This window comes from Melozone crissalis, unplaced genomic scaffold, assembly GCF_028551555.1.
Source record: "Melozone crissalis strain CALT ecotype California unplaced genomic scaffold, PUWL_Pcris_2 ptg000027l_1, whole genome shotgun sequence".
Taxonomy (NCBI): domain Eukaryota; kingdom Metazoa; phylum Chordata; class Aves; order Passeriformes; family Passerellidae; genus Melozone; species Melozone crissalis.
Window position 1 is genome coordinate 55779492 of NW_026535805.1, and position 27547 is coordinate 55807038.

A 27547-nucleotide genomic window follows, 5' to 3' on the forward strand; every position below is an offset into this window, starting at 1 on the left:
AAAACCCACAGGATGCCAACACACTTGGGAGCCACTGGCACTCAAACTTGAGCAGAAGGCTCAAGGCTTGGGGTTTGCTTTTAACCAGAACTGGATTTTGCCTTTGCAGCCTTTTCCTCATGGGTAAGCCAACCATCAGCCAACAGGCAAAGAGGATGTGGCTCCATCTGCCAGTGCTGATCAGGAGTGAGGCCACTGGGATCAATGCAGCTGTGCCAGGATGAAGCTACATCAAGCCCTTTTCCATATTAATCCTCTTTGCCAGAGGATACTGATTTCCCTCCTATCACTGGATTTGAAGTATGATGTAAAAGAAAAAAAAAGGGGGGGGGGGCGACACATGGTTAGAAAAGCCCCCTATTTTAAGAGAATTAAAAATAAAATTTTCCTTAAAAAAATAAAACCTGTGATTCTTGGGAAGTATTTCTAGGCCAGAAGCACCCCTGGTGACCAGGGTTAAACAAGGCATAAAGTAATTTTGCTTCTGACTGTTCCTGAAGGCAATGGCTTGAGCACAAACTCCAAGAACCCCAGATAAGGCACACACACCAGTCAGTCCCTGTCCCAACTGGGCAAGTTCCCCCAGATCCCAGCCCCAATGCTTCTAAGTCAAATGAGATCACTCTGCAAGTTTCCCTACTCCTGTGCAATTACATTCCCAAGTCAGAGAGGAGGGAGCCAGTTAAGCATGGATACACAGTCCTTTGCAAATGCTTAATATTTCTAGTTTCACTGTAATTATATCCTGCAGATAAAAATGGTGCTCAAGGTCAAACAAATCCTCCAGGAGAGCATGCACTGCATGGAAACTGTTTGGGTTTTTTTTTAACTGGAAAGGTTGTACAAATACTGCAGATTGAGAACCTATAATTATCCATTAAAATCACTCTGAGACTGCTGAATTAATATTTGTCCATGTTCAACCTCTAGTCTCATAATTATAAAGTTTACACGTGCCCAAAAATCAGCTCAGGCAGGAGGCAACTGATCAGAAATACATTTTTCTGGGCCTTTCCTTTGGCATTAGAGCGTGATGTTCTTTGGAGAAGCAGCTCCAGGGATGGGGGCTGGGCTGGGCCACCCCTATCCTGCAGCCAGTGCCCCACCAACCTCTCCAAAGGCAGGATTCACTGCTCCATGGCCTCTACTCACACATCCCTGTGTTGCCCCAAAAGTGCAGGGCTGCAACAACTCAGCTGAGAGAGCCTGGGAAAGGCTTTCACACCCACCACTCCCATTCAGAATCATGCAATCATTAAGGCTGGAGAAGACCATGTCCCTACCATCAACCCCACTTCATCACCAAAGTCACCATTAAACTGTCTTCTCAACTGCCATATCCACGCACTTTTTGAACATTTCCAGGGATGGTGACTACAATTCCCTGGGCAGAGCTCTACAACTCCTTCTGTGACTTTTTTCCCTGAATATTTAACCTAAATCTCTACACGCTTGAAATGGCTCTGATGGTTGCTGCCGAAGACTAATCCCACTGTTTGGTGCAACCTCCAAATCTGCCTGGGGATGGAGAGGCAGCCCTTGCAGTCATCATGCAGGGATTCATAAAGGGGACAGTGGTGGCTTTTGCTCTGGAAATTCTCCTCTGGGAGCAAGGAGCAATGTGAGAGCCAAGCCCTGCAGCTCGCTGTGGGGGCAGCACAGTTCCCCACCCAAGCCCCCAGCTCCACTCTCCTCCAGCCCTGCCCTGCTCATACCCATCCCTCTGGAGCAGCCCCAGGCAGGGAGCTGCCTCCCCTGCCTCCTTAGAGAAGCAGAAAGAGGATCCAACTCCATCCTTTGCCCTCCCTTGTCCTCCAGAGGTTGTTTGCCCAGGAAAGGAACAGGAGGCACTTGGCACACTTGGCACAGGCCCAGCACCTCTGGGCTCCTCTCGGGGGGATGAGCTTTGCTCCCCCGCCAAACACTCCTGTCCAGGGGTGCCCTCAGCCAGGAGAGCCAGGCTGGGTTCCCAATGGGTGAAACCATGGACAGCATCACTTCACTGCCAGCAGCAGCAACATCTGTGCTCCCCCCAGATCTTCCCCTCTCGTTTATCCTTGTGTTCCAGGCTATGGAACTGCAGCAACTGAGCCACTGCTTTTGTCCCCAGCACCAGCAAAGCCATCACTGGGCTCAGGACAAAAGCCCCAGCAGTGGGCACTGCCCCAGAACTGGGGCTGGGGTGAAGAGTTGCCAGACCCAACCTGTCACCCTGCTCTCCATCAGCCACTTCCAGACCTGAGGTGGGTGACATCTGTCTGTTCCCTGCAACTCTGGATGAAAAATACCCACAAGAACTGGGAGCCACTGGCATTACCACCCCTGGGACACAGTGCCACAGGAGCAGGTCTCAGGACACCTTTTTGGTGGAGGCTCACAAGAGCCACCAGCCAGCAGGGGCTGCCAGGAGCTATATATATATATCTTGCTTGGATATGAACTGCCCATGAACCTTCACCACAAATATTTGGAGGAAGGGGAGGGGGTAAAGGAAACAAAAACATTTTAAAAAAATTGTCTCAGCAGTGAGAAAAACTATCAAACAACCAAAGGCAATTGAAAAATTAGGTACTTCCAAAGCCTGGTAACTTTATAACTGATGTGGAATCTGGCAGCTCGAGCACTGCGGTGCCAACCTCCTTCCCCAGCCAGCTGTGCTGAAGCCAAAGGGAGGAGGAAATCCACAAACCCTCGTGCTGACCCCTCCTCATCCACTCAGGAACCTCCCCAAATGCTGACAGGGAGAAAACGCACAGCATGGACCTCATCCTTCCTCTTCCCCCATCTCCATCTCTCAGCATCCCCCTGGATCCCTGGAGGGAGGTACATCATTAGCATATATTTACATGCATGCTGAGATAGGGACATGGGTTTTCCTCTTGGATGCATGGATGTAAGGCCAGAGGAGCTCTGCAGGTGTCAAGGGGGTACATGAGACTTAGGGGCCCCACACTTTCTCCCCTGAGCTGCCACCAGCCCCAGCCTGAGGATGCAGAGCAGGCTCTGTGGGCAGGGATGGAGGGAGCTGGGGGTTATCCCAGTGGATCTGTCACTGTTTTCCATGGACACATTCACCTCCTACTGATGCACTTGGGGGGAAGGGGCTGTTGAACCTCACCAAGGCTTTTCTGATCTTTGAAATCAATTGGATCTCAGTAGAGTTCTTTGAGGCGACCCCCTCTCTGCCCTGGCCAGGCTCAGCCCTCCCAGCAGAACACCCCTGCCATGGAGGACATATGCAGGAAAAGCCCTATGCTTCCAGCAGGGATTTACCTCCTCCAAAAGCAAACTACCATCACTAATAAGCACTGATGCTTACACACCAACACCCTGGCCACAAGAAAAAAACAAACCATCAAACACAAAATCTGTGCAAACACATCTCTGGTCTAAGCCAAGCCACTCAGCAAAGCCAAAGTTTGGTACCAAAACCCACTGAGGTGCAGCAGAAAAGCCTCCCAGCATCCAAAGCACACCCTGGCATGGATGAAGAGCTTCTCTGGTTTAAAGGTCATTTATTAACTCAGCTCCTGAGTTGCTGAAACCCTTTCAGCACACGTCAAAGCAGCCCACTTAGCATAGCAGTCCCTGAGGGTAGCACTCAGCCCTCTGCATGGGAAAGGTCTGTTCCTGGAGGATCCAGCTCCCTTAATGGAACAGGGAACAGCCAGCACTCCAGGGAGGGACACAGCTCCCTGGGAAATCGAGGCCAGAGGAAGACAGGGTGGAGCTTAGTGCTTTTATAGCGATTATTTGGAAAGAGAAGAACTCGAGTGAAATGGCTCTTCCCTAGGGAACCTGGGACCTTTGTTTCTCTACAGGCAGGCTCAGGATGGCTGTGTGACTTGCAGGCCTGATGCTGGGCTCCCAGTATGCCCTGGAAACACAGTTTTGTGCAGGAAAGGGAGGAGACTCACCCACCAGTACCTCCTGCAAGACACAGACAGCAAAGCCAGCACTTCCAACCATGTGGAGTGGAGGCACCCCCAGCTAACACCTCCCAGGGACGCTCCCATCTTTGTAAGAGCTCTGCTTCACACCTGACTCTTTTAGCCTCTGGTTCTCCCTCTTTCCTGTCTCTGCCAGCAGACTCACAAGCCTCTCCCCACTGCAAACAGGCCTGCACCAAGTGATTACAGCTCATGACAGCCACAGGTTCTCCACCTCCTGCCTTCCCCCAGGGATCTCTTATTTTTCCACCAGGAAACTCAGGGCAGCAATTTGAAGACTGCCAGAAAAACTCATTTGACTCAAGAAAAGAGCATTCCTATCTCACCTCCATCCCACTGCCACAGCCAGAGGGTGATGCTGGCCTGATCTCTCTGCTGCAGACACCAGTCCACCTCCCCCCACCCCAGGTCATCATTCTGGCCAAGACAATTTTGGCTAGACATTTTCCAAAACCTTTGGGAAAGAAGTTGTCAGCTCCCCTTAGGCAAACCAAGTGTATCAGGCAGAGCTCAGAGGCTGGGGAGACATTCCCAAAGCACAGAGATGGTGGCAGCCTCAGTCTGAGGGACACCCCCCATACCTCCGGGGGTCATGGCCAGGGTGGCCCAGGGAAGACAGGGGACACCTGCTCTGAGCTTGGCTTTTGGGAAGGCACACACCAAAATGTGTATGTGTGTATATATCTATATATATTTTTTATATATATATATTTATATTTATATATATATATAAAATGAGCAGGGCTGCCGAGCAAGGCCAGGAGGGATAGGAAGAGCTGCAGAAATTGCTACCTGCAGCCACACGTCTCCACGACCATGTCCTCGTACTGTTTGTAAACCACATTGTTCCCAGAGTCAATGTAGAGGATGCTGATGGGGCTGAGCTTGGAGGGCACGCAGCAGCTCGGGGGCGTGGACTCGGGGTCCATGGAGTTCATCAGGGTCTGGATGATGGCGTGGTTGGTGGGCTCCAGGTGGGAGCGCAGCGGGAAGTCGCAGACCCCCTCGCAGTGGTAGGCCTCGTAATCCAGGGGGGCGATGATCCAGTCATCCCAGCCCAGCTCCTTGAAGTTCACGTGCAGGGGCTTCCTGCTGCAGCGCGTCTTGGCCTTCTTGCCGTGGCCTCTGCCCCCGGAGCGGGCCGCAATGGTGGTCCTCCTCTTCCTGCGCCTCAGGAACGCCTCCTGCCCGGGATCGGGGGGCTCCAGGAAGGGGGGGCTGCCCAGGGCCTTGATCTTATCCCGGATCTCCTTGAAGAGGTTCTCCTTCCTCTGGGCGCGGGAGAAGGCCACGAGCAGGGCCCGCTCGTGGGGCTGCGGCCGGGGCTTGCCGAAGCCCAGCTGCCGGGGGGGCAGCGCCTGCCCCGAGCCGTCCGACACCACCCGCAGCTGGAAGCACAGCAGCTGCTCCGAGGCCGAGCTCTCCCTCCGGGCCCGCAAGGCCTCCCGCACATCAAACACCTCCCATCGGGAGGAGCCCGCGTCCAGAAGGTCCGCGGCGCGGGAGTCCAGCAGCCGGGGCTCCTCGCCGTCCCGGGCGGGGCAGGCGGCGAGCAGGAGGCGGTGGAAGGAGCCCTCGGGAGACAGCGCCAGGCTCCGGTTCTCGGGCACCGAGCGCAGGATCCGCAGCTCCGCGCCCGTCACCTCCTCTGCCTCAGGCAGGCTGGAGATGTCAAAAAGGTACCGCTGCTCCGAGGCCGACGGGGAGGCATCTGGAAGAGATAACACAGAGAGGAAAAAAAAAAAAAAAAAAAAAAAAAAGGAAAAAAAGATTTCAATATCAGCAAGCCAAAGCCAAGCTCTCATTAGGGAGGTGCAAGGGACGCAGAGCTAATGGGGGAGATGTCGCTGTGCAGCACGGCTTCCTCAGCATCCCAGCGGGACACAGGCTGTGTGTCCTGCATCAGGAGCGTCACTCTGCCTGGGGGCACCGAAAACAAATGGGAAGGAGAAGGTACAGAGGGAGGGAGGAATCAATTCAAACAATTGGCTTCTCATCAGCACTCTTCTCCACATCCTGAGGAGGCTTCTCTGCTTCCTCCCAGGTGTTCCAGTGACCCCAGATGCACCACTATTCTGTTTTGGCACGGAAGCCACACCTGAACCCGTGCAGCACATTACCACCCCCAATTGGCAGTTTGTCACCTATTTCTTCTGCCCCAAGTGTCACTCACATACACATGCTGTTAGAAATTCCACTTTCCCCTCGCAGACAGGCACAGGCACACAGGTCTGATAGAGGCACCCACAGCAGCTGAAAATAAGCCCAACCTCAGTTTGGCGCTACTTTTAGTGCATTCAAAGACCTGACACAGACTTGTGCAGTTTCTGGCACTGAATAAATATACTCAATGTGAATTTAAAAAGAAGCACCAAAGGAGGTGGTGCTGGGAAGAAGAGGTGAATTGAGTTCTGGGAGGGTTGGTTTTTTTGTTTTCTCCCTCGTTAACGAGAAACCTGACCTGGGCATGCTGCACACATCTCTGCTGTGCCCGGAGCGCCCCGACCCGCTGCGGCAGGGCCTGCCCGACCCCCCCGCCCCGCGGCGCCGCTGGGCACAGCCTGCACCGCCCGCCGGGGAAAGAAACTGCTTCTCCCCGCCTTTCGCTGCTGCTGCTGCTGCTATTATTATCATTAACGGTACTATTATTATTCATTATGGTTATTAAAATTACTATTTGAAAAGCAGATCTAAAATTCCTATGAGAAGCAGATAAGAGCAGATAAGGAGATCCCTTTGAAGAGTTCATCTGGTTTCGTTTTGCGCTGAAATTTCCCAGGACCTGTGCTCAGCTTTCGCCCAGGACTCACAAGCCGAGCACTGCCCACCCTCCCACCGGAGCATCCTCCTCCCGGTCCCGCCTCGCTCCCGCGACGTTTCCCACCAGCTTCCAGTAAACCTCCTCCCGCAAAGGCTGCCGGCAGGATACGGCCCCTTCTGGGTGTGGGAATGGGGCTGGGGGGTGCGGGAATGGGACTGGGGGAGCTCTCCCGCCAGCGACAGGGACGGGGTGCGGCTGGCGCTGCTTTTCAGTTTGCGTTTTCATTTTATTCGATCAGGAATGTATTATTTTTTTCCCCCGCAGCCGTGCGAACTTGGCCGGCAGGGCGCGAAATACATATATACATGTATTTGTTAAAAGTTTATTATTTGGTGCGTATGTGCATTTGATTATTATTATTAGATTTGCGGGTATGAAGAGGGCAAAAGAGGGCGAAGAGAGGGAAGGGGACCGCGATGCCGAGCTCAGCCGGCGGCGTTAGCGGAGTCGCTCCCTGCAGAAATTGCTAACCCAATCGCTCCGCAGCCCGCGGCCGCCCGGGACCGAGCACTCCCCGGGACACCGCGGCTGCGCTCCCTCCCTGGCCCGGCCCGGCCCGTCGCGGTGCCCCGCGGAGTTTTTCGGGCTGCAAAGGCTCTGGCAGGACGGGGGATGCGGCGCGGAGAAGCTGCTCTCAAAGTGCGCCGCACGGCCCCGCATCAGGTGGCGGCAGGTCCCGAGAGCCCCGCACCGCCGCTCGCCCCGTCCCGAACCGCATCCCCAGCACCAAGCGCCATCCTCGGTACCGACTGCGTGTGCAACCCCACCGCCACCCCAGAGCCCCGCTCTGTGCCACGCTCATCTCCGCCGGCAAACCTCTTCACCGGTGCCAGGCACAAACCTTTTGCTGTCCCCATTATCAACCCTCCTCACCGTATGCTCACGCACAACCCCACTCTCAGCCCTGTCCTCGCCCCCAGGGCCACGCTCAGATTCGCGCACGGCTTCGTTCCCGTCAAACAACCGGGATGCGCAGCCCCTATCCCGTGAAGCTCCATCCCCTGCGACCACCCCGTGCGGAAACCAGCGCACAATCCCACACCATTCCCCAACCAACGCACAATCCTATCCCGGGCACAGCCCCATGCTCGGACCAACATGCGAGCATCCTCTCCATGTGCCACCACGTCCCCAAACTCACGCTCAGAGTGATGCACAACCCTGTGCATCCATCCCCACAGGCACACAGAAGCCCGACTCCCCCACCCGTGCACCGTCTCCATCCCCAAGCCGCATCCCCATCCCCAAGCGCATTCCGAAGCCCAAGCATCGACTTCTCTCCCGCCCGACGGCGGAGTCCCGGCGGGGCGGTCGTTCCGCGCTCGCCGGTCGGGCCGCGGCTGCCCCGCACTCACCGCTGCGCGCCCGCTCCGCGAAGCCCGTCACGGTGTCGGCGCGGCGGCCGGGGGCGCGGCGGGCGGCCAGGCGCTGGTACAGGGCCACCATGTAATGATGCGGCACCACCGTGCCGTTGCGGAGAGCCCCGTCCCTCCGCGGCGGGGAGGAGAAGGGGGAGGCGGCGGCGGCGGAGGAGGAGGAGGCGGAGGAAGGCGCGGCTGCCGAGGGTCGCTGGGGAGCGGCCGCCGACGGGCCGCGCACGGCGGCGGCCTCCAGCCCGCGGCGAAGGCGGCAGGCGCCCAGCAGGCAGAGGCAGAGGGCGGCGGCGGCGGCGCGGAGGCGCATGGCGGCGGCCAGGGGCTCGGCGCGGAGCTGCTGCCGCCGCCGCTCCCCGCCCGCTTTTGAACATCGTCTTCGCCGCCGCCGCCGCCGCCGCCGCCGCCACCGCCGCGGCCGCGGCCGCCCGCCGCCCGGGGGCGCCCCCTGCCGGCCGCTCGCCCCTCCCCGCCCGAGCTCCGCCCGCGCCCGCCCCGGCAGGTGAGAGACACCCGGTCACACCTCTGGCTCCGCCCCGCCTGTCCCGGCAGGTGAGAGACACCCCCGGACACCCCTCTGGCTCCGCTCCGCCCGCCCCGGCAGGTGAGACACCCCCGGACCCCCCTCGGGCTCCGCTCCGCCAGCCCTGGCAGGTGAGAGACACCCCGGACACCCCTCGAGCTCCGCCCCGCCTGTCCCGGCAGGTGAGGAACCCCCGGATCCCCTCTGGACCTCGCCCCGCCCGCCCCGGCAGGTGAGAGACCCCCGGATCCTCCATCGGATCCCGCCCGTGTCCCCCGGCAGGTGAGAGACCCCTCAAGGCTCCGGGTCAGCACCTGGTGGGGGCACCCGCACCCCTCGTTTGGTGGGGGGAGCTGCGTCCCACAGCCCCGTGCCAAGGCGTCACCCACAGCCTGGCTGTGTTTGACTTTGGAAGGTGACCCCAGTTCGGATGGCGGGAGGTTGGGGGGCACCACCACCTCTGTTTGCAGGGGTCAAATTTCGGAGCGGAGACTGACCGGAGACCACCAAAGACTGGACCGGGAAACTTCTCCCCGTATTGGAGCGGGTCACTCAGCGCCCCGTACTGGGGCGGGGGTCCCGGTCCTACACTGGAGACGGGGCTGTCCCGGCTCTGTTTCGAACGGAGGAACCGCACCCCATGTTTCGGGCAGACTCCCTTTTCCCCGACACTGACCCGCGGGGGTGATGCCGGCGGCGGGGCCGGGCCGGGAGCGGCCGGGGGAGCCGGAGCGACCCGCTGTGGGGCGGCCCCGGGACCCCGGGCTCCCCTCGCACCGCTCCGAGATGCCCCGGGCTGCCCCGAGCCTCCATCGGCCCCGGTAATTCCGCCTCGGGAGTCCGACACCGAAGCAAAACAAAGACCCAGCCGGGCTGCGGGCTGATGTTTTCCCTCGCGCGGAGGGTTTCCTTGGTAAAATTCAGATGTTTCCTTGGGTCTCGATTAAAATAACAAAGTGGGGTATTTACTAGGATGTTATTTCAAGTCTCTTAAGTCCCTGGTTATGTCTGTTGCGATTTCTCCGCAAATACAAAAACAAGCGCTGCGATGATTTATTTGAAGGAATGTAGGTGTTTCGCCAAAACAAACACGACTTTTTTTTCTTCTTCTCCCCCCCGAAACAATCGCTTCTCACGAGCATTTGTCACTGCAGCCTCTTGGATTTCTTTCTGCTGTAATTTTACAGGTGTCCTGTCACTGCATTGTGAGCAGGTTTCTAATGCCAACCAGCGGCTTTGCTCGGTATGTACACACACACTGTGCAGAGGCACAGACGGCACTCCCAGGACACCATCCCAAGAAAACCCCACCCCAACAAATTCTTGTCCCATGCACGCTGGATGGCCCGGCCTGAAGCCATTTGCACACCTTGCACAGCACTTGTGGAGTTTGCACAGGGCTTGCACAGCCTGTCCATGGGGTTGGCATGGCTTGCATGACATTTGCACACCCAGTGTGTTCATACGAGGCCTTGCACACACCACCCCCCCCAGCAGCTAGTGACCCCCGGGAGCCTAACCCAGCTGGGGCAGGAGGCAGGGGAAGGGCTCACAGAGGAAGGCTTCATTAACTGTTATCCTTCCGTCAGCCCCTTTTTAAATCCAGCCTGATGCTGTTCAGATACGAAAGGTCATTTTTAAAAACCATCTGACAAGACCTCCCAGCCCTGAGGCCTCACTCCCCCCTGGCCAGGGTGCTGAGGCTCCACTCAGGAGCCCTCCCAGAACTAGAACATGGCAGCAGGGCTCAAGGCATCTCTTCCCAAAGATGGGAATGCTGAAAAGCACTGTCTGGTCCTGTCCCACTTAATCCCACCTCAAAGAGTAGCCCCAGGCTCCAAACTGTGCTCCTGATGCTCTCACTGCAGCACATGGCAGCACTCAGTGCTGCCCAAGGAAGGGATCAAAACAGTCAGCAAAAGGATGGAAGGATGGTGGGGTGGGAAGGACTGTTCAATGGGCAGACAAGTCTATCCATAAACCTCCAGGCTTCTTGCAATGGTTTCTGGAGCATCCTGCCTGGAACCATTTCACACAGTCAGTTTTATGGGAAACATGAAAGGGACAAAAATGGTGAGTGTGGGCCCCAGTCCTACAACCCTTCAGCCTCAAGCTCCAAAGTCTGCACATCCTCCTGCAGGTTGGGGTGCATGTTCCCACCCCACAACTGTGGAACCCCAAGCTCCACCAAATTCCCTGGGACTGGAACTGTCACTGTCACTGCATTTTTGATCTGTATGTTTCAAAAATTAAAGTTACACTGATGCAACAGAAAGCTGTGCCTCATGTTTGTTCTTCCCCCACAACAATTTTTGCCCACAGACCAGTCCTTTTCTCAGCCCCCAGTGTGGGCACCAGGGCCAAATCCCTCCCTGCTTCGAGCTGGCAGAGCTGAGGAGTGGGTTCCTGTGCATCAATTTGCACCATACCATCCTTGTCCCTGTGTGCAGCTGTCCCCATGACAGAGCCTTGTGCTGCTGGGTGACAAGAGGCAGATCCCTGTGCTCATTGTCTGTATGGAGACCCAGACACAGGCACACAGACCCCCACACAACCCCAGTGACATGGACACATGCCTGTGAGCACCGAAGGCACATGAACACACACACACACACACACACACACACACACACACACACACACAGGTACCCCAATCCAAGCAGCAAATCCTGCCCAGCTGAGCCAGAGGGTAGATGTGAAACCCCACAGCTCATCCTCCCAACCACACAGCGTCTATCGAGACGCACAGGCACTGACTTTCCCATCTGTTCTCCATTGCAGCCTCATTTAAACCCTTTTGGGCTTTCTTGAATTTCCATCAGCCCAGCCCAGACCAGCTGCAGGACCTTCCCAAGCCTCCCAAGCCCTGCACAGCAGCACAGCAGCTCCTGCCCCCAGTCCTTCCCTGTGCTGGGGATGGGCTCCCTTCTCTCCCACTGCAAAACTTTTGTGCATAATTTCACCCTGGCAAAAAGCCACTTTCTACCAGCCCCCTTCCAAACCCAAATTAGCATGCTGCTGCAGCAGCAGAAATTGGAGAGGAAAGGCTGCAGTTTTATTTTACAACTCAATTAGCAAGTTTATACAGAAAAAAACACCCACATAACTGAGGGAGATTTTCTGTCCGTTCAGCTTCACCAGTAAATAGACTGGTTCCTCCTGAGGGCACTCCCCACTGCTGTGGGCACAGCAATGTGCTCCTGCCCGTGGGGCCCCTCAACCAACGTGCTGGTCCTGGCTCCAGCCCTGCTCACTTGCTCCATCTTTCTTTGCTCTTACACTTAAGAATCCTCTGGGTATCTCTATCACGGGCTGAAAACACAGTTTTGAGACTGTCCTGACACCCTGTTCACAGAGTATTAAATTGGAAGTGTGCCAAAACCTAAGATGAAGATAAAGGGCCACATTTGCCTCTATTTTTTCCCTAAGAACCAGTCCCAAGGAACATGAAGCCAATGGCTGTCTGCCCAGGAGGGATCCTGACTCCTCAGACAGTTTGCACCAGGTCCCACCACAGTCTCTCCCTTCCTTGACCAACCTGACTCTTCTGGTCAGGTTTCTGGAAGGAAGGGGACAGTCTTCTCACTAAGCCAGTTTTATTACTGGGAATATTTTTTGCATGGTGATTGCTTCAGGGTCAGGTAGGAATCATTCCTGCCTGGCTGACATTTGGGCTTTTCCCCTCTGTTGCAGTCTCCCTTCCTGAGCTCCCTATTTTTGTGCCCAGCACTGCCCTTGTCCTTCTGCATTGTCCATGGCAGCTGGGGACCTTTGTCTGTGGAGCACTGGATCATCTCCATGCTCAGGGGTTGAGTCCTGGTCCTGGTGAATCACCCTGCCATGGCTACCTCCTCTTGAACAGCTGTGGGCAAGGTCCCAGCCTGGCAGAAGGGCTGCCCTACTGATGCTTTTCAGCTCAGGAGTGAATTTGATTTAATTAGAACTGCAACAGGCATGGAAGACCACTTCCCAAAGTAGGAAACTGAGGCAGAAGGGAAATCCTCAAGGAATAATCATGTGCCTCATGTCTCAGCTACATTCCCAGAGCTCTGCACCTTCCCTGTCATCTGCCCTTTCTGATGGAATAGAAATAAGCTGCAGTGACAAACCCCCTCCACACCTCAAAACTGGAGGTGTTTGCAGCTGTTAGCTGAGCCAGTGGGGCTCCACCAGATTTTCAAGTCTTGAGCAAGTTCAGTGATCAAACCATTGATGCCAGTGGCTATTTGGAAGATGTGTTTTCATGTAGTGACCACACAAGAAGCCTCTTGGGGCTTCACTTAACAAATGTCTTCTAGTGAGATGGCTGCAAGTGACGGCAGGGCCAGCTCAGCAAGTAGCTAAGCAACAGCAGCGTTTTCTTTCCAAATCTTCCAGCAACTCCTTCCAAAACTTACTTAAACTGAGGCCAAGCTGAATTCTTTCTGATTGTCCGCTCAGGGATAGCCAGGGAAGATAAGACAAATCAAGGTACAAACCCCATGCATGAAACATCAGATGGATTCAAGGACCCCGTAGGCTGCTCTGCTTCAGGCCCAGAGACCTGACGTCAGCTCAGTCTGGCTGCCTAAAGCTGAGCTTGTCTCACTTCACTTTCTATTTGAGCAATTTGAGCACTGAGCTCTAGCTAGGGGACAGGAAATGCTTTGTGGAGAGTTCAATCCTTCTGGAAACAAAAAAGCTTCTTGAAAAAAGCTTTCCAATATCCCCTCAGGGAAAATTGTCCTATTCAGCATCTGGTTGACAGGGTCTGGCATAAGCCACCCGAAAATAGTGAGTCAAAACACAACTGAGCACTCAGTCAATTAAAACAAATTTTAAAAGCTGACTCTGCTTTTTGAAAAGTGCAGAGTCAGCAAGTAATTTGTCAATGCACCAGTCACAGATGCTGGATCATGGTGATGACTCACCACAAGTGTCCTCATGGTGGTAGTCTAGGCCAGCATCTGGTTGGAAGGGGTGGGATTCACTTCCCTTCATTTGGGTTCCTTTTCAGTCTAACTAATCACCTTCTTCCCATTACTAGTTCCTGGAGGGAGAGCAGTACCTCCAGAAAGCAGTTCCTGCAGCATGAACACAGAGCCCAGCTGAGACAGCTGCCACAGAGGTCAAGAAAGCTGTCAGCTGTCTCCTCCCAATCCTGGATGAACATGCTACAAGGGGAACATGCTACTGTCCGACAGCTCTCCTCAAGCTCTGCTCCATGATTCCTTATTCTTATGTATTAAATCCTTTCATCTCCACTCAGTCTTTTTTTCTCTCATCAGTTTCCCACATCACATCCTCCTCAACTTCTTGTCCTCCAACTCCCAGTCCCTTTGTCAAGGCTCCTGAGATCTGGGGGCATCAGGGAGGAGAAGGGGACACCTGACTGGGAGAGTATTTGCCAGCAGATACCTAAGGGAACACCAGGAAAGGAACAGAGTACCTCACCCTGATCTTTCCAGCTCCCACCTCCTCCTAGGAGACTCCTTCTCTGCCCTCTCCCCATCCCTTCCAGCCAGTGCTGCTCATGACTGCTGTGTCAGGCTCACTTCTCTGCCACTTCAGACAGAATTTCTCCATACAAAACCAAGTTCTTTGCTTTCCATTGCAATGCGAAGTCTTACCACCAACTCCAGTTATGGGTCATAACTCAAATAATAACTCCAGTTACCTCACTCATAACTTTCTGTGCAGCTGTTCACCACTATGAACGTGGAAGGAAGGTGTCTGGGTTTTTTTCCCCTTTAAGTTATCCTCCTATCCTTTGGTATTGTTGTTACCTTTTTTCTCTCATTCGCTTCAGTGTTCTAATCCCATGCTTTTATTTTCTGCCACAGGCCTGACAAATGGAACTAAATTCTGGCAAATTTGGTTTCCTGAACAGTTACTGGGGACACCACCAAGCCCTGGGGGTTGGCTGAGGTGTGCGGATGGCCAGAGCAGACCTGCCACCCTCAGCCCCAGCCCAGCACTCCTCTGTGCCTGCTGCTGTGCTGGGCTGTGAGGAGGAGGAGGAATGGAGGAAGGTGAGTGTGTGGGTGGGGGGAAAGATGTGGTGCAAAGTTGTGTTTGCAGCTTTGCATGGTCTGCATCACTCCCATCAAAGCTTGTCCCCGACCTCCCTGCCAGGGCACCATGTCCTTCCATGACACACGTGGGGGGTTTGGCCCCACAGGAGAGATGGATCTCACCTGAGAGACCCACAGACACCAGCACACGCCATGGGGCAAACTGAGCAGCTCACAAACCAATTCTTACCACTGATACCTCCTGGTCTCCTACTCAGTTCTGCACTTTAAGCCCACCATTTCTGCTTTCCTTTTCCATCTTGCCTTTTCCAACTTTTTCTAAACAAAAATCCATGCTGTGTGCCTCTTCCTCCTTCAGCTGCCGAGCAGCATGAGAAGCTCGGAAGAGAACCCATCCCACGGAGCCATCGCCCCGTCCCAGCTCAGCAGAGGGGCCGGGGGCCGCGCTGGGACCGAGCACCCTCTGGAAGCGTGCATTCCTGGGAAGGGCTCTCCCAGGGCAGGAGCACCATCTCCTGGAGAAGGGATTCATAGCACTGCGGCTCCGCGGAAGGCGTTTTCCGAAGCGCGGGTGGGATGTGGAAGGCACTCGCAGTTCGGAAGGCACCCACTCCGGTTTCTCTCCGCGTAGGCTGTGAAATACTGATAAAGCAACCCTGTACAAGTGTGTCCTGTGTAAAAAGGAGGGAGATGGAAAACTGGCTGCAAATGGGAACACATTTTGTGGCCACATCCCTTTTTCTCTCTGCTCTGCATTAGACAGACTTGAGTGTGAGTTGCAGGATCAGGTGTTAAAGTTTTTACTATGGGTATGTCAGGTGAAGTTGCATTTTATTTCACATTTGAGACTCTGTCTCAAACAGTCACCAAGTTCATACAAAGATGAAATCACATATTGCTTAAGGAAGGGTCCTTTGCAAAGTTTTGAGGTGTAACATAGAACAAGCTTTCTGCCTATGTATCTTTCCATTGGTAAATGCAATAAAAGGAGATATATGCAATGTATTACATCCTGCAGCCCCTGCAGATTTATTTAGTTCTCTTACTAAAGTTAAAGGCATGCCTCTGGACAGGGACAGCTGCATGGATGGAGCCAGTGACACACATCAGTGTGGAATGTCAAGTGCCCTGTTGGGCATGACCTTGATTGTGTGTTCACAACTGCCTGTCTCAGCTCTCTGCAGACAAGCTGGTGTAGGCTGACATCTGTTTGTGCCTCAATAAGAAAGGCACAGACCTGTTATTTATAGTAGGACACAAAGACGATCCTAGGGGTGGAGCACCTCTCCTATGGAGACAGGCTGAGAGAGCTGGGGCTGTTTGGGCTGGAGAAGGGTCTGGGGAGACCTCACTGCAGCCTTACAGTACCTATAGAGGGCTTACAGAAAAGAAACAGAGCCATTTTTTATACGTATAGACAGAGACAGGACAAGGGGGAATAGTTTTAAACTTCAAGAAGAGAGATTTAGATTTGATGATAGGAAGAATTCTTTACTGTGAGGGTGGTGAGGCACAGCCACAGGCTGCCCAGAGAAGCTGTGGATGTCCTGTCCCTGGAAGTGTTCAAGGTCAGGTTGGATGGGACCCTGAGCAACCTGACCTGGTGGTGGAAAGTGTCCCTGCCCATGACAGTATGGTGGGAGAACAAGATCATATTTAAGGTCCCTTCTAACCCAGGCTTCTTTATGATTCTATGATTTATATTTAATGCAGGCAACACACTTGCTTTGCCTTGCCCACTTGTCTGTCCTTACCCACCAGAACACTTATGCACAGGTTCAGGCACCTGAGACAATACCAGATTCTTTAATGTGAATATATGGTGCTACCTGAGACATCCAGACCTCCAGCTGCTGCCTCAGAAAAGTGGGGGGGCTTCTAACCTTCTGCCTCATTGACCAGCACGATGTCAATAGACCTTTTCCAACCTAAATGATTCTGTGAGTCCTGAGTATCCTGCAGAGAAACCCCAGGTACTTATTTTAGCACCTGAGCACGTGACCTTTTAAAAAGATCATCAGAATTTAGTAATTTTTTAGGAAAAAAATAAAATGGGACTTTCTGGTACTAAAGAAATCCTTGAAGAGCACAGCACTCTGTGTGGGTCACTTCAGCAGTGTACAGGGAGCTCTGCTTATTTCTGTGATTCACACATTGATCTCAAGGTTAGTAAGTCAAAATATGCCATTCTGGGCTCCTTCATCTGTGTCCAGAAGAAAAGTACAGCTCAAAATACTTAATATGACTGAGTCCTGAATGAAATTAAATTATTTGATTGTTGGGAGGGCAGCTGCTGTTTTGCTAACCACTTCACACTTGGAACAAGGAGATGCTAAATACTGCCTCTGTCCTTTCTGTAGGCCTCACCCTGCATGCAGATTCAGTCTTGGCTGACAGTTTTTATAAGAGTCAAAGGCATGAGGATAAAGGTTGTCCTGGGCCTTGATTAATTACCAATGTGGAAACTGCAAATGAACCCAGATCTGAATCTTCTCTGCAGCTTTTTCCTCTGAATCTTCTCCACAGTTTTTTCCTCTGTACAGTACTGGCTTGTGGATGCAATATTTATAAGACAGGTTATGAATATAAAAGCTCATGAGCTCTTCAGGCAGACATAATTGTGCAAGTAGAGGTAGCCACTTGGGCCACATCTATACATGTACATGAAATGTTGGTAGGAACACTCATTGGTACCAGGGTCACGTGCTGTGGATCAGCCTATGTCCACATGGATAAACTCCCATCATCTCCAAGGCTGATGGTCATGTACAAGCTGTCAGCTGAGAAAGGTCCCCAGCCTGCCCCAGGAACTCTTCATCAGGGTCTGAGTCCAAAAACACACCAGAGACCCTCATAACTCTGTGACAATGCTGAGCTAGCTCCCTGGCATTATTAGTTTTATTGTGTAAATGAAAGACTGGACACCCTGGAGATCAGGGTGGGGCACCTGACAGGCTTGTGTATAGAAAACCTAGGTCATTGTCAGGATTGTCTGTGGCCCTGCCTTCATTCCTTCAAAAGCTTATTCCAGCATGGCTAGGCTGCACCTTAGCCAGCCAAGAAACAGTGGCTTTGCTTGTTGGAAGAAAGGTCTGGGTCCATGGTATTTGGTGGGGAGCTCAGAAGGTGGCAGCAAGAGCAGTGAAGAACACTGCCTTGGGAAGGGAGCTCAGCCAGGGCTAGCTGGGTCCCTGGGGCAGCCACACTCCTTCCCACCTTAGTTTTTCCCTCTCTTTTGCAACAAGTCCCTGACTGCTCTTGTGGGCAGCTTGGGAAAAGGACTGAGGAAATACCAAAGTTGTATTTACAACCTTGCACAGGATTGGAATGGATGTTCCCGGTGGAGCGTCAGAAAGGAAGAGCACCTTCCATGCAAACAGCCTTTTTTTTTCAATTCCTGCATTTCCCTTTTTACTTCCCAGTTCAGCACTGCCCAGACCGCTTCCCCTGACTGTGCAATGCTCAGGTAGCAATTACCATTCTGGTTTTGTAATTGTAGCTTTGAATGCCCCAGTGACTGATTCCAGCTTAGGCTCCATCGTATGAACAAGGAATAAAAACAGCTGGTTGTAGGACCAGCTTGAACAATGTGCTCTCCCAAGGAGACTTCATTTCCATTCTCCTCAGGATGATTGTTTCTCTCACCAGGTGGCGGTTGCTTCTTGCACTAGAGAAAACTGAAAACTTGACTCATGAGAAAAATATCCAAAATGTTTGCTACACCATTGTACCCTAAAAGGCTACAGCTCTTTCTGGGGACATTTTTCCCTCTGTCGTTCTGAAGCACAATCACCCACTTCTCTAAAATCTCCAACACCCATATAGTGCCACTTCAGTGTTCACTGTTTTGGAGGAGTGTGATAAAGAAGTATTTAGGATAGATTCATTTCACTTGATCTACAACATGAGATTTGTTAGACACACATCAGCTGTGCCACTCTTTGGATCAGAATTTTTCCTTTTGTCTATTGACTACAAAGCTAGTCTACCAGATCAGCACAGAGCAAGATGCTGTGCAGGTCAAAATCTAATTTAAAGCAAGAATAATCTCCCTGTGTGACACTAGATAAGCAAGTAGTTACTGCTTCATAACACCTTTACAATTGCAGCCACAAATATCTTAATTAAAAAACCATGAATGTAAATATCCATGTCCATGACCTGTGGAAACCCAGAATCTGTTAGCCAATTTCTAGGTAAGCATCAGAGCATCTGACTCAAAATGCTTGTTGTAAAGTATCTGTGGGCTAAGTTCAGCTCCTGAAAGAAACAGCAATGCCCTGGAAAGATGTTCACCTTCCTACTCCAGCTGTGTATGAATGCTGGTTGATGAGATGGGTTGTACTGATGGTGCTTTGAGACAGAGGCATCTTGCAGATCTCTCTGGACAACTGAGTCACTCTATCCTGGGTTGCTGTCACCTAGAAAAGGTTGGGCCATTGAAATGGCTCTCATGGCATCTGCCAAACTAGTTATCTTGGATTGAAAAAAATGTAGCAGAACCAATGTGACTCAGTTTACCAAAAAGCCTGCATTGTACTTACATTTTATTTCCATCACATTGGAGGTATATGAGAAGTGGCTGGTGAGCCAAATCAAACAGGTATCTGCTGAGTTTATGCCTCAGCTTTTCCCTTAGAGGGACACAAATCCTGGCCTCTCACCTACTGAGCTGCCAGGTTTTTACAGTGGTTGGAGGAGCTGAAATTTGTCCAGCCATTCCCTCCTGTGTTGTGCTTGGTTAAAATGGGTCATTGAGTCACTGCAGTGTTTTTCAGTGGGGAGCAGCCACAGAGACTGGCAGATACAGGGAGCAACAGACAGAGCAATGGCACACACCTTTTTAGGAAGAGGTGCTGAAGAATAGCATACTAACACCCCTTCACCTCCCAGCCCTTTTTGTTTTGCTTGCTAATTCCGAAAGTTGAAATTTTTCCTTTTGGGAGAATTTCAGTCAGGTCCAGAATCACTCATAAAAATGGAGGAATTGTTCCAACAATGACCCTGAAAGGTTTCCTAATTTTAAAAGGAAATCCAGGAACAAAGCCTGGCTAGCTCTAACCAGGATGGTTCACACTGTGCCCTGGTGGGCAGTCCAGCAGAGAAGCCTGGGTCTCCATCACTCTCAGCCTTTACACTTCCTTACACAGTCAGGAATCTGCATCCAGGGAGTCACTTCCACACTTTCACACGGTAATGAGCAACCAGGAGCCAACACCAAAACCAAGCAGCCCTTGGGCTCTTGCTCATCTCCACCTAAATAACTTAGCACAAACATAAACACCTCCAGAGCTTATTTGGTGGGAGTGAGGGAAGTGATGTTAAAATCCTTGGGCTTCGGTCAGGTGTGTGGTGAAGACAGACTTGAAAATCTTGGCAACATATTTAGGTGGAAACTTGTGCAGTTATTGACTGTTCCTTCACTTTTCCTGGACTGGGGAAATACTTTCCATTGCTGCTATGTAAAGACTTAACTACCCAAAACCTATGGTTTCTTTGGGGGAAAAAAAAATTAAAATCACTGTATCTCTCTACTGTAGATGTGGTTTTTGAATAATAGAGACAACTTTCTGCATTTTAGGGTTTGGTTTTATTAAACTGAGGGAAACCAGGAAATCTCATCTTTTCTTCCTCACTGGCTACCATGAAACTGATCCATGATTTACCTAGTACCCCCAAATTTAAGAGAGGCGGAATTTTAATTCCAGGGCTGCAGCAGGTCAAGAGCCAGGCTTATCTTTCAGCAGGGATTACCTATGGTTTATACTAGATTATTCCTGACATGTGGCTCATCATATTACAGGTTAAATGTTTAAAGCAGGGAGGAAAGCATGAGGCATAATGAATAACAGCTCTATAACTCTGTTCCTTTCTCTCCAGAATAAATCTATACTGAGTTTAGGAGGTGTGTAGATTAAAAGACTGCCATGACAGGCTATCAACAACCTTACCACATTATATAACAAGAATGAACTTTAAATCTACCATTTTGGCTACCTTTGAAACTCACTGAGAAGCCCAGTCCTAATATAAAATCTCCTAGTGGTTCACATCTGGGTTTTGTAATTGTCATCTGAAAACAAATAGTGTTAGGAGTGATAAGTGAGTGATCATCTCACTGGACTCTTAGCACAGCCTTTTTCAGTAATGAAATTATATTGCATCTCTCCCAAATCAAGGCTGGAAAAAAATTCCATGTTCAGCTTTTAAATTGTGTTTCCATAGCTGATTTATTTTGTTTTTAAATATGTTCATTTGCCCTTGCTTTTTCCCCCACATTTTATTTACTATACCCTAAGCAGGGCTCTGATTTCCCCTCATCCTGCCATGATTACAGCTAGAGTCCTCTGCCAGGGATTCAAAAGTTGGTGGACAATTTCCTCTGGGCTTATAAACCCACTGTTGTTCTCCTGCTGCTTTGAGGAGATGAAAAGCAAATCCATGAGCTGCCAAGAATCACACCCAGGCAAGGATGCAGTGCTGCAGGAGCTGGTCCCTGCTCAGTGTACAGGAGACAGACATGACCCTGGGATGAGTTCATGGGGTCACACCTTGACCCTGATGGAGACCCTTCATCTCCCTGTGCCCCTGTGAAGAACAGAGAGGGATTAAACTGCAGGGCTGCAGTCCATTCACATTGAACAGAATGAACAGACCCCAGCCACAAATCAGTCAATATTCTAACAGGCTCTGAGAGGTTTTTCTTCCTTGCTTTAACCCTTTGTGGGACCTCAGTGCCTGCTGGAGATGGCTGGTGAGCAGTTCTTGAGCACAGGTGGTGATTATTCCCCTTTTTCACACCACTAGGTCCACCTTCATCCATGCTGAGGCTGGTGGCTGAGCAAACCCCTCTGGGCAGTGTGTCAGTGAAAGTGAACTATTTGTGTATCAAAAGTAAATACAGACATCAGTCCTAACTGCAAACACATCTCTGACTGACTTTAGCTCTGTAGAAAATCCCAGTGTACCTGGTTGTGAGCATGAGCTGAGGGTGACCCTGGAGCTGGTGGGATTGTGTGTGTGAGTGAATGGTGCCCAATAGGGGTGGGCAGTGGGCTCCCAAAGGGGGAGTGCCACGGTTTAGCAGATGCTATGAAGCAAATTAACTTTGCTGCATGCAAAACCAGCCCGTTGAGACACAGCTGGGGCCTGCAGTCAGCACCAGTGCCCATCCCGTGTCCATTGGTGGTATTTGAGTGCTCTCTAGTGGACAGAAAACGGATCAGAGGCGAACAAAACTGATGTGCTGTTGTCCCTGAGCCTAAACACTCTCAGCTGAATGTCTGAGCATTGGGACTGTAATACCCACACACCATGGGCCTGTGCCAAGCGTCTGGGAGCAGGATTTGGGAGGGGGGCTCAAAGCCAGGTGTCCCTGATCTGTGACACTTCAGGGCAGAGGTGTGATGAGAGAGCAGTGCAGGGTGGCAAGCAATGCCCACCTCACCTGGGAAGGGCTGACTCACAAGCACAAGAACTACCTCCACCCCTTTTCCACTCTTTTTCAGTGCTTTTCCTTGTGTTGAAGGAAACACCTGCAGTTCCTGCTCTTGTGTGTAGTCAGCAGTGAGAAGAGGAGAGGTACTGTGGAAGGAGAGTAGAAATATTGGTCGTGGAAGGGAAGAAAGAAGTGGGGGAAAATTATATAAACTCATTTCCCAGCTGCTGCTGAGCCTCAGGAGCCCTTTGCTCTGAAAGCCCTACCAGTGCTGGACATAGCAGCTCTGAGGGAAAATATTCTTGTTTCATAGCACAAAGTGATAAGCAACTGGGTAAAGTGGAGACCTAGACTATGTCAGTGTGAAAATCCAAGGTTATCAAAAAGTCAGCTCAGGACACAAGCCATAAAATAGTTATGTAGTAGGGATTCCCAGACCAGCAGAACCATACTGCTGAACCCAAATGTTCAAAAGGTGTCCCAAAATCATTACATTTATAAGGATATTGTAGTGCAGTTGGGATTTACTTATAGTAGGTATCTGAGTTTTGAGTTCTAAGAATAACTCATTTTCCTTTTGATTCTGTGAAATGACAGCTAAAAGATTTTTTTATGGTGGTGGTAGTAAAACCAGAAACAGACACTTGACTCATGAAACAGCAACACCTCTAGTTAAAGAGGTTATATGCTCTCCCCAAAAACTCTTTGTTTAAAACCTGGCTTCTCCATCACCTCTGTGTTGGGAGAGATATCTTAGCCTTCCTGGACAATACCATTTTCAGCATGAGTTCCTCTTACAAGGACACTTCCTAATGCTCAGACATCTGGAAGACAACAAAAACCTCCTTCAACCTCCTATTGTGCTTAACTGCTTGTCTCCCACTCTTTCTTCACTTTCTAGAAGTTTTTCACAGAAATCGGACTTACCTTTTCTTGGAGTATCTTCTCTCACTTGGAGCAGTCATCTTTGGCCTTGCCTCATTTATGCAGAAAACACAGAGGGTCTAGTACAGTACCACACATACCTGCAGTAAAATAACGTGCATTTCTATTTAGGCAGTCATTCTATGCAAATTAATTAATAGTTTTGCTACAGAGGCTATGCATAAATTAGGCTAGTAAATACAGACTGCATGAATATGCTGATTGAGTTTGTTGAGGGTATGAAAAGAAAGCGGAAAAAACCAGAAAAAGAATGGATAAAAATAAGTTAAGCAACATACCATACCAGTCAATACTGCAGAGCTAAGAGGCAGGGAAAAAAGCCATAAATCCCAAATAAAATAGTCCTGAAACTTCAGAGTTTCTTTATCTTTCCTTTGTTCATAGAAAATTTAACTGAGGGAGAAGGGACCACGAAAGAGAAAGAAAAAGCTGAGGGTAACCCAGGTAGTAGGTAGGAAAATGTAAGTTTATAAGCGATGATTATTATTAATATTGGTCCTCAAATTCTTTGGACATACTTGTAGGGGGATAGACTATAATAAATAAAGAAAGTATAGAATGTAATCTTACCCCCTAAAGAGTTGCAGCTGAGCCAATTACAAAGGATTCGGAGCAGGCCTGATGTTAACAGGCCGCAGCTGCAGCCAATCAGCAGAGTGTTATAAAAGAGTGGATTGGTTGGCTGAGGGGAACTGGAGTCAGTTGCTGCTGTGAGGGCAAGGGAGAGTCAGGGCCTGGAGGAGCTGCCTACAAGAAACATCAAGGAGGTATGGAACTCTAGCAATATGGGGTCTTTGTAATGTAATGATAATAGAACCCTTGTAATATAATGACAACACTTTCTCCCATAGGCTTTCCCCTGTGGGTTTCCAGTGGATAATTGAGTAAAAAAATTGGTTAAGTGGAAGAAATTTTCTGTGTAGCATCCAAAGCAACATGGGAATCAAACTTCGAGTATTCTGGGAGCTTGCTTTTCAAAGAGGAAAATTGATGCTTAGCTCCTGCAGATAGCTCTATTGGCATGTTAGTTTTCTACTGACAGGTTTGATCTGTGTCCACCTTTGATGCAGAGGTTCACTCTTCACAGTTGCCATCTGAACAAAGACCCTGCCCTAACCTTATGGGAAAATCAGCTGATTATTTCCACAACTTCAGAGGTTAGCACCACTGGGGCACTTGTTTTATTCATATGTTATGATGATATGGGCTGTGGAGTTATAAAAGTGCCATGTATGACAAGACTTGTTAGGAAATCAGGTAAACAGGCAGTGCTCAGATTTCTCTATGAGTGCACAGACACAGCATACACAGCCTCTCCAGGACAGAGAGTGGCAGCTCACCAGGGCCAAGCAGACACTTCTGTTTAGGGAGAAAATCCCTAGCTTTTGAAGCCTCTTCAGAGGCACTTGGCAACATCTGGAAGGACACTGCTCAGTGAGCATGACAAGCTTCAGTGGGAGCTCGTGGGCTCAGGTCCTGCTCTATTTTTGCTGTCTCAGATAGCAAACTGCCAGCTGCTTACTCCTTGTTACTATCTGGATAAATTGCATTATCCAGGAAGTCAAATGGGAATAAAAATGCCATTAGAGAAGCAATTTGTTTAGCCATAAAGCTATTCATTATAAGCTTTCAGGAGCTCAACCCCAGGGCTTTTTAACCCTTCAGAGGCCACATGAGAACAATTAATGTTCCAAAAGCACTTTCTGGTGACTTGCAGTATTTCTGGAAACTGCAGCTCCTATGCCAGAAAGGCTGCAGCTGGGTGGTGGTGTCTACACTCTGCTTAACGAAAGGTTTGTAGTGGCAGGGAGAGAAAACAATGGGGATTTAGGAAGGAACCCCACCTATGAAGTCTCCCTTTTCTTTTGACTCATAGGTCTCATGTTCCAGATTTCTTGTTTCACCACAAGCATCAAAAGATTGTTTTGTGTCTGCCACTTTGGATCACTCTTGATTTTGACATTTCCATCACTCCCAAACTCCTCCAGGGTGAAAAGTCTCACTCTACTCACTAGGTCCTCTTTCAAGGGCTGCTCCTCTCTGGGGACACTGCTGCATACCCAGTTGAGGTGCTGAGCCTGTTTGGAGGCTGGTTGCACAGATGCAGTGTCAGCATCTGTTTTTTATCACTTTTATAATATTCCCTGGCTGTGGTTTTTGCCTGTCCAGAGAAGGACAGCAGAGCTGGTGAGAAGGGTCTGGAGCACAAATGTGATGAGGAGCAGCTGAGGGAGCTGGTGGTCTTTAACCTGGAGAAAAGGAGGCTCAGGGGGGAACCTCATCACTCTCTACAACCACCTGAAAGGAGGATGCAGCCAGGCGGGGGTCTCTTCTCCCAAGTAACAAGTGACCGATGAAGACAGAGCCTCGTGTTGCACCTAAAGAGGTTTAAATTAGTATTAGGAGAAAAAATTCTACACTGAAAGGGTGGTCAGGCATTGGGATAGGCTGTTCGGGGAAGTTGTGAAATTGCTGTCTCTGGAAGTGTTCAAATAAACATGTGGCTGCAGCACTTCGGGTTATGGTTTAGTGGTGAACATGGTGAATGGGTAAACGATCAGATCCTATGATCTTAGAGGTCTTTTCCAACCATAACAACTTGTAATTCCGTGTTCCACAAAGCTGTGCCCGCTGCGAAGCTTTTTTTCCCAAGCCTTTCTTCCTGCAGGAGCCGTGCCCGGCAGCGCAGAGAGGCCTCGGGATACCCAAGGGCCCAGGTATGCCCAGCAGCCCGCAAACAAACCCGGGCAGCCCAGCCGAGCCGCGGGTGCCCCAGAGGCAGCACAAGGACTGGCTGCTTCCCTCTTTCCCAAAATAATCTTGGGAACACGCAGCCGCTCCGAGGCGTGTGGCCGGGCTGCGGGGGTGGCCGTGCCTCGGGATGCAGCGCCGACCCCACTGTGTCAGCGGGAGTGCGTGCGAGCTGTTTCCCGTGAGGAGGAAGAGAAGCACCGGGGATTCACCGGAGTTTGGGGGCAGCTGCGGGAAGTTTGGGTCCGGGAGGACTTGCGGGATAAGTTAGTGGGGCTCACGCGGCAGCACTCCAGCCCGTCGGTGTAGTCGTGGCCGAGTGGTTAAGGCGATGGACTAGAAATCCATTGGGGTCTCCCCGCGCAGGTTCGAATCCTGCCGACTACGAGCCGCGTTTCTCTTTTCCTCCCCGTGCCGGACGTTTTCTTCCCCCCGCTGGTTTTGCACCGGAGCCGGCGGCGCCTGACATCCGGCAGGACGGCGGGTCCGGCCCCGGGAAGAGAGGCGGGACCTCCTCCCGCGGCCATGGAGCAGCGCGGCGCGGCGCCGGCCGTGCTGGCCACCAGCAGGTACTGTGAGGGGCCGGGCCGGGCAGCGCCCCGCGCCCGCTGCGGCCTCGGCGGGGCAGCCCGGGGGGGTGCGGGCAAGGAGAAAGGGAAGGGGAAGCAAAGGAAGGAGCGGCGGAGGCTGAGAGGAAGCCGGGTGCTGCTGTGTGGGTTTGCCCCGGGGCACGTCAGATGTTCACCAGTTTTCCTGCATTCCACAGCCGGGGGGATCCCTGGCCCGTCCTGTGTGCCCTCCTTCTCCTCTGGTGACCGCTCCGCCTCCTTTGCTGTCCGCTCCGGCGCAGCTTTGGGTGCTGTCCGGACACATCTTTTCCTCGTCAGTGTTTGGAGATGGGTGGGCAGGAGTAAGAATTTATCCTGCGGTGTGCGGCGGTGTCACAGTGCTTTGGCTGGTGCCCGTGCCCGCTGCTGTGCCCTGTATCCCCTCCCCGTGTCCCCGCTGGCCGGCAGCCCAGGGACGGGCAGAAAAAGAGTTTATTCTCCTTTCCCACCTCCTGGAAGCTGCCCCTGCGTGGTGCAGGGGCGCTCTTCTCCTTTGCGTTAAGTGTTAAACCCTGTTTCTTCCTAGGTGTGGTAAAGAAATCCTGATGAGAAATACCTCAAGAAGAAAATGCTGGTGGCAATCTTTTATAGGGAAATTGATGGATCTCTTTCTCTCTCTTTTTTTTTTTTTTAATCTCTGAGATATTTGAGACCACATGAAAGCAGTTTCCTGTCAGATGAGACGTGAGAAGCAGAAGTGTTGATTCAGCAAGGTTCTTACCTCCTAGGACATAAATAATGAGTATTTCAGTCGATTTAACTTCAAAGTCATTATTTTAATATTTAAATATTTGGTTGTATCAGTGATGGACTTTCCTTGAAGCAGTGGCCTTGAACCTTCAAATGTATCTAATGTGACTAACAGATGTTTTGTAGGACTGACTTTATATTAAGTTTAACCTTGGAAATGGAAATTGGAACACCTAGATTAATTTTACAGTTGTTCGATTGAAAGACCCACTTGCAAACTGTCCCACTGAAATTGCAATGCTTTCAGTGATAAAATTGGGTACATATGCATGTGTGGGATTAAGACTTTAGCAAGTGGACATACTTTCTAGCTTCTGAGGTGAAATAGCTGTATAGTTGTGACCTTTTCCACTCTTTTTCCCCACATACTTGTT

At 51.2% G+C, this 27547-nt stretch overlaps 2 protein-coding genes and 1 non-coding gene across 4 annotated transcripts in view; 2 read left to right on the top strand and 1 right to left on the bottom strand.

Annotated features, from left to right (window-relative positions):
• Window positions 1–4738: 4738 nt before the first annotated feature.
• Window positions 4739–8454, bottom strand: GDF7 (growth differentiation factor 7). Its single transcript, XM_054280449.1, has 2 exons — window positions 8127–8454; window positions 4739–5661 (listed from the first exon to the last, which is right to left on the bottom strand). Exons 1-2 carry the CDS (start codon window positions 8452–8454, stop codon window positions 4739–4741), a joined length of 1251 nt encoding a protein of 416 aa, XP_054136424.1.
• A 17666-nt stretch (window positions 8455–26120) lies between these two features.
• TRNAS-AGA (transfer RNA serine (anticodon AGA)) lies at window positions 26121–26202 on the top strand. Its single transcript has one exon. It is a non-coding gene; the product is annotated as a tRNA-Ser (tRNA).
• Window positions 26203–26325: 123 nt separating this feature from the next.
• HS1BP3 (HCLS1 binding protein 3) overlaps window positions 26326–27547 on the top strand; it is a 56792-nt gene continuing 55570 nt past the window's right edge. For both annotated transcript variants that reach the window (XM_054279907.1, XM_054279909.1), the window contains exon 1: window positions 26326–26384. In XM_054279907.1, coding sequence (XP_054135882.1) covers window positions 26341–26384 — 44 coding nt within the window. In that variant the 5' untranslated portion in view covers window positions 26326–26340. The remainder of the gene's footprint in view (window positions 26385–27547) is intronic.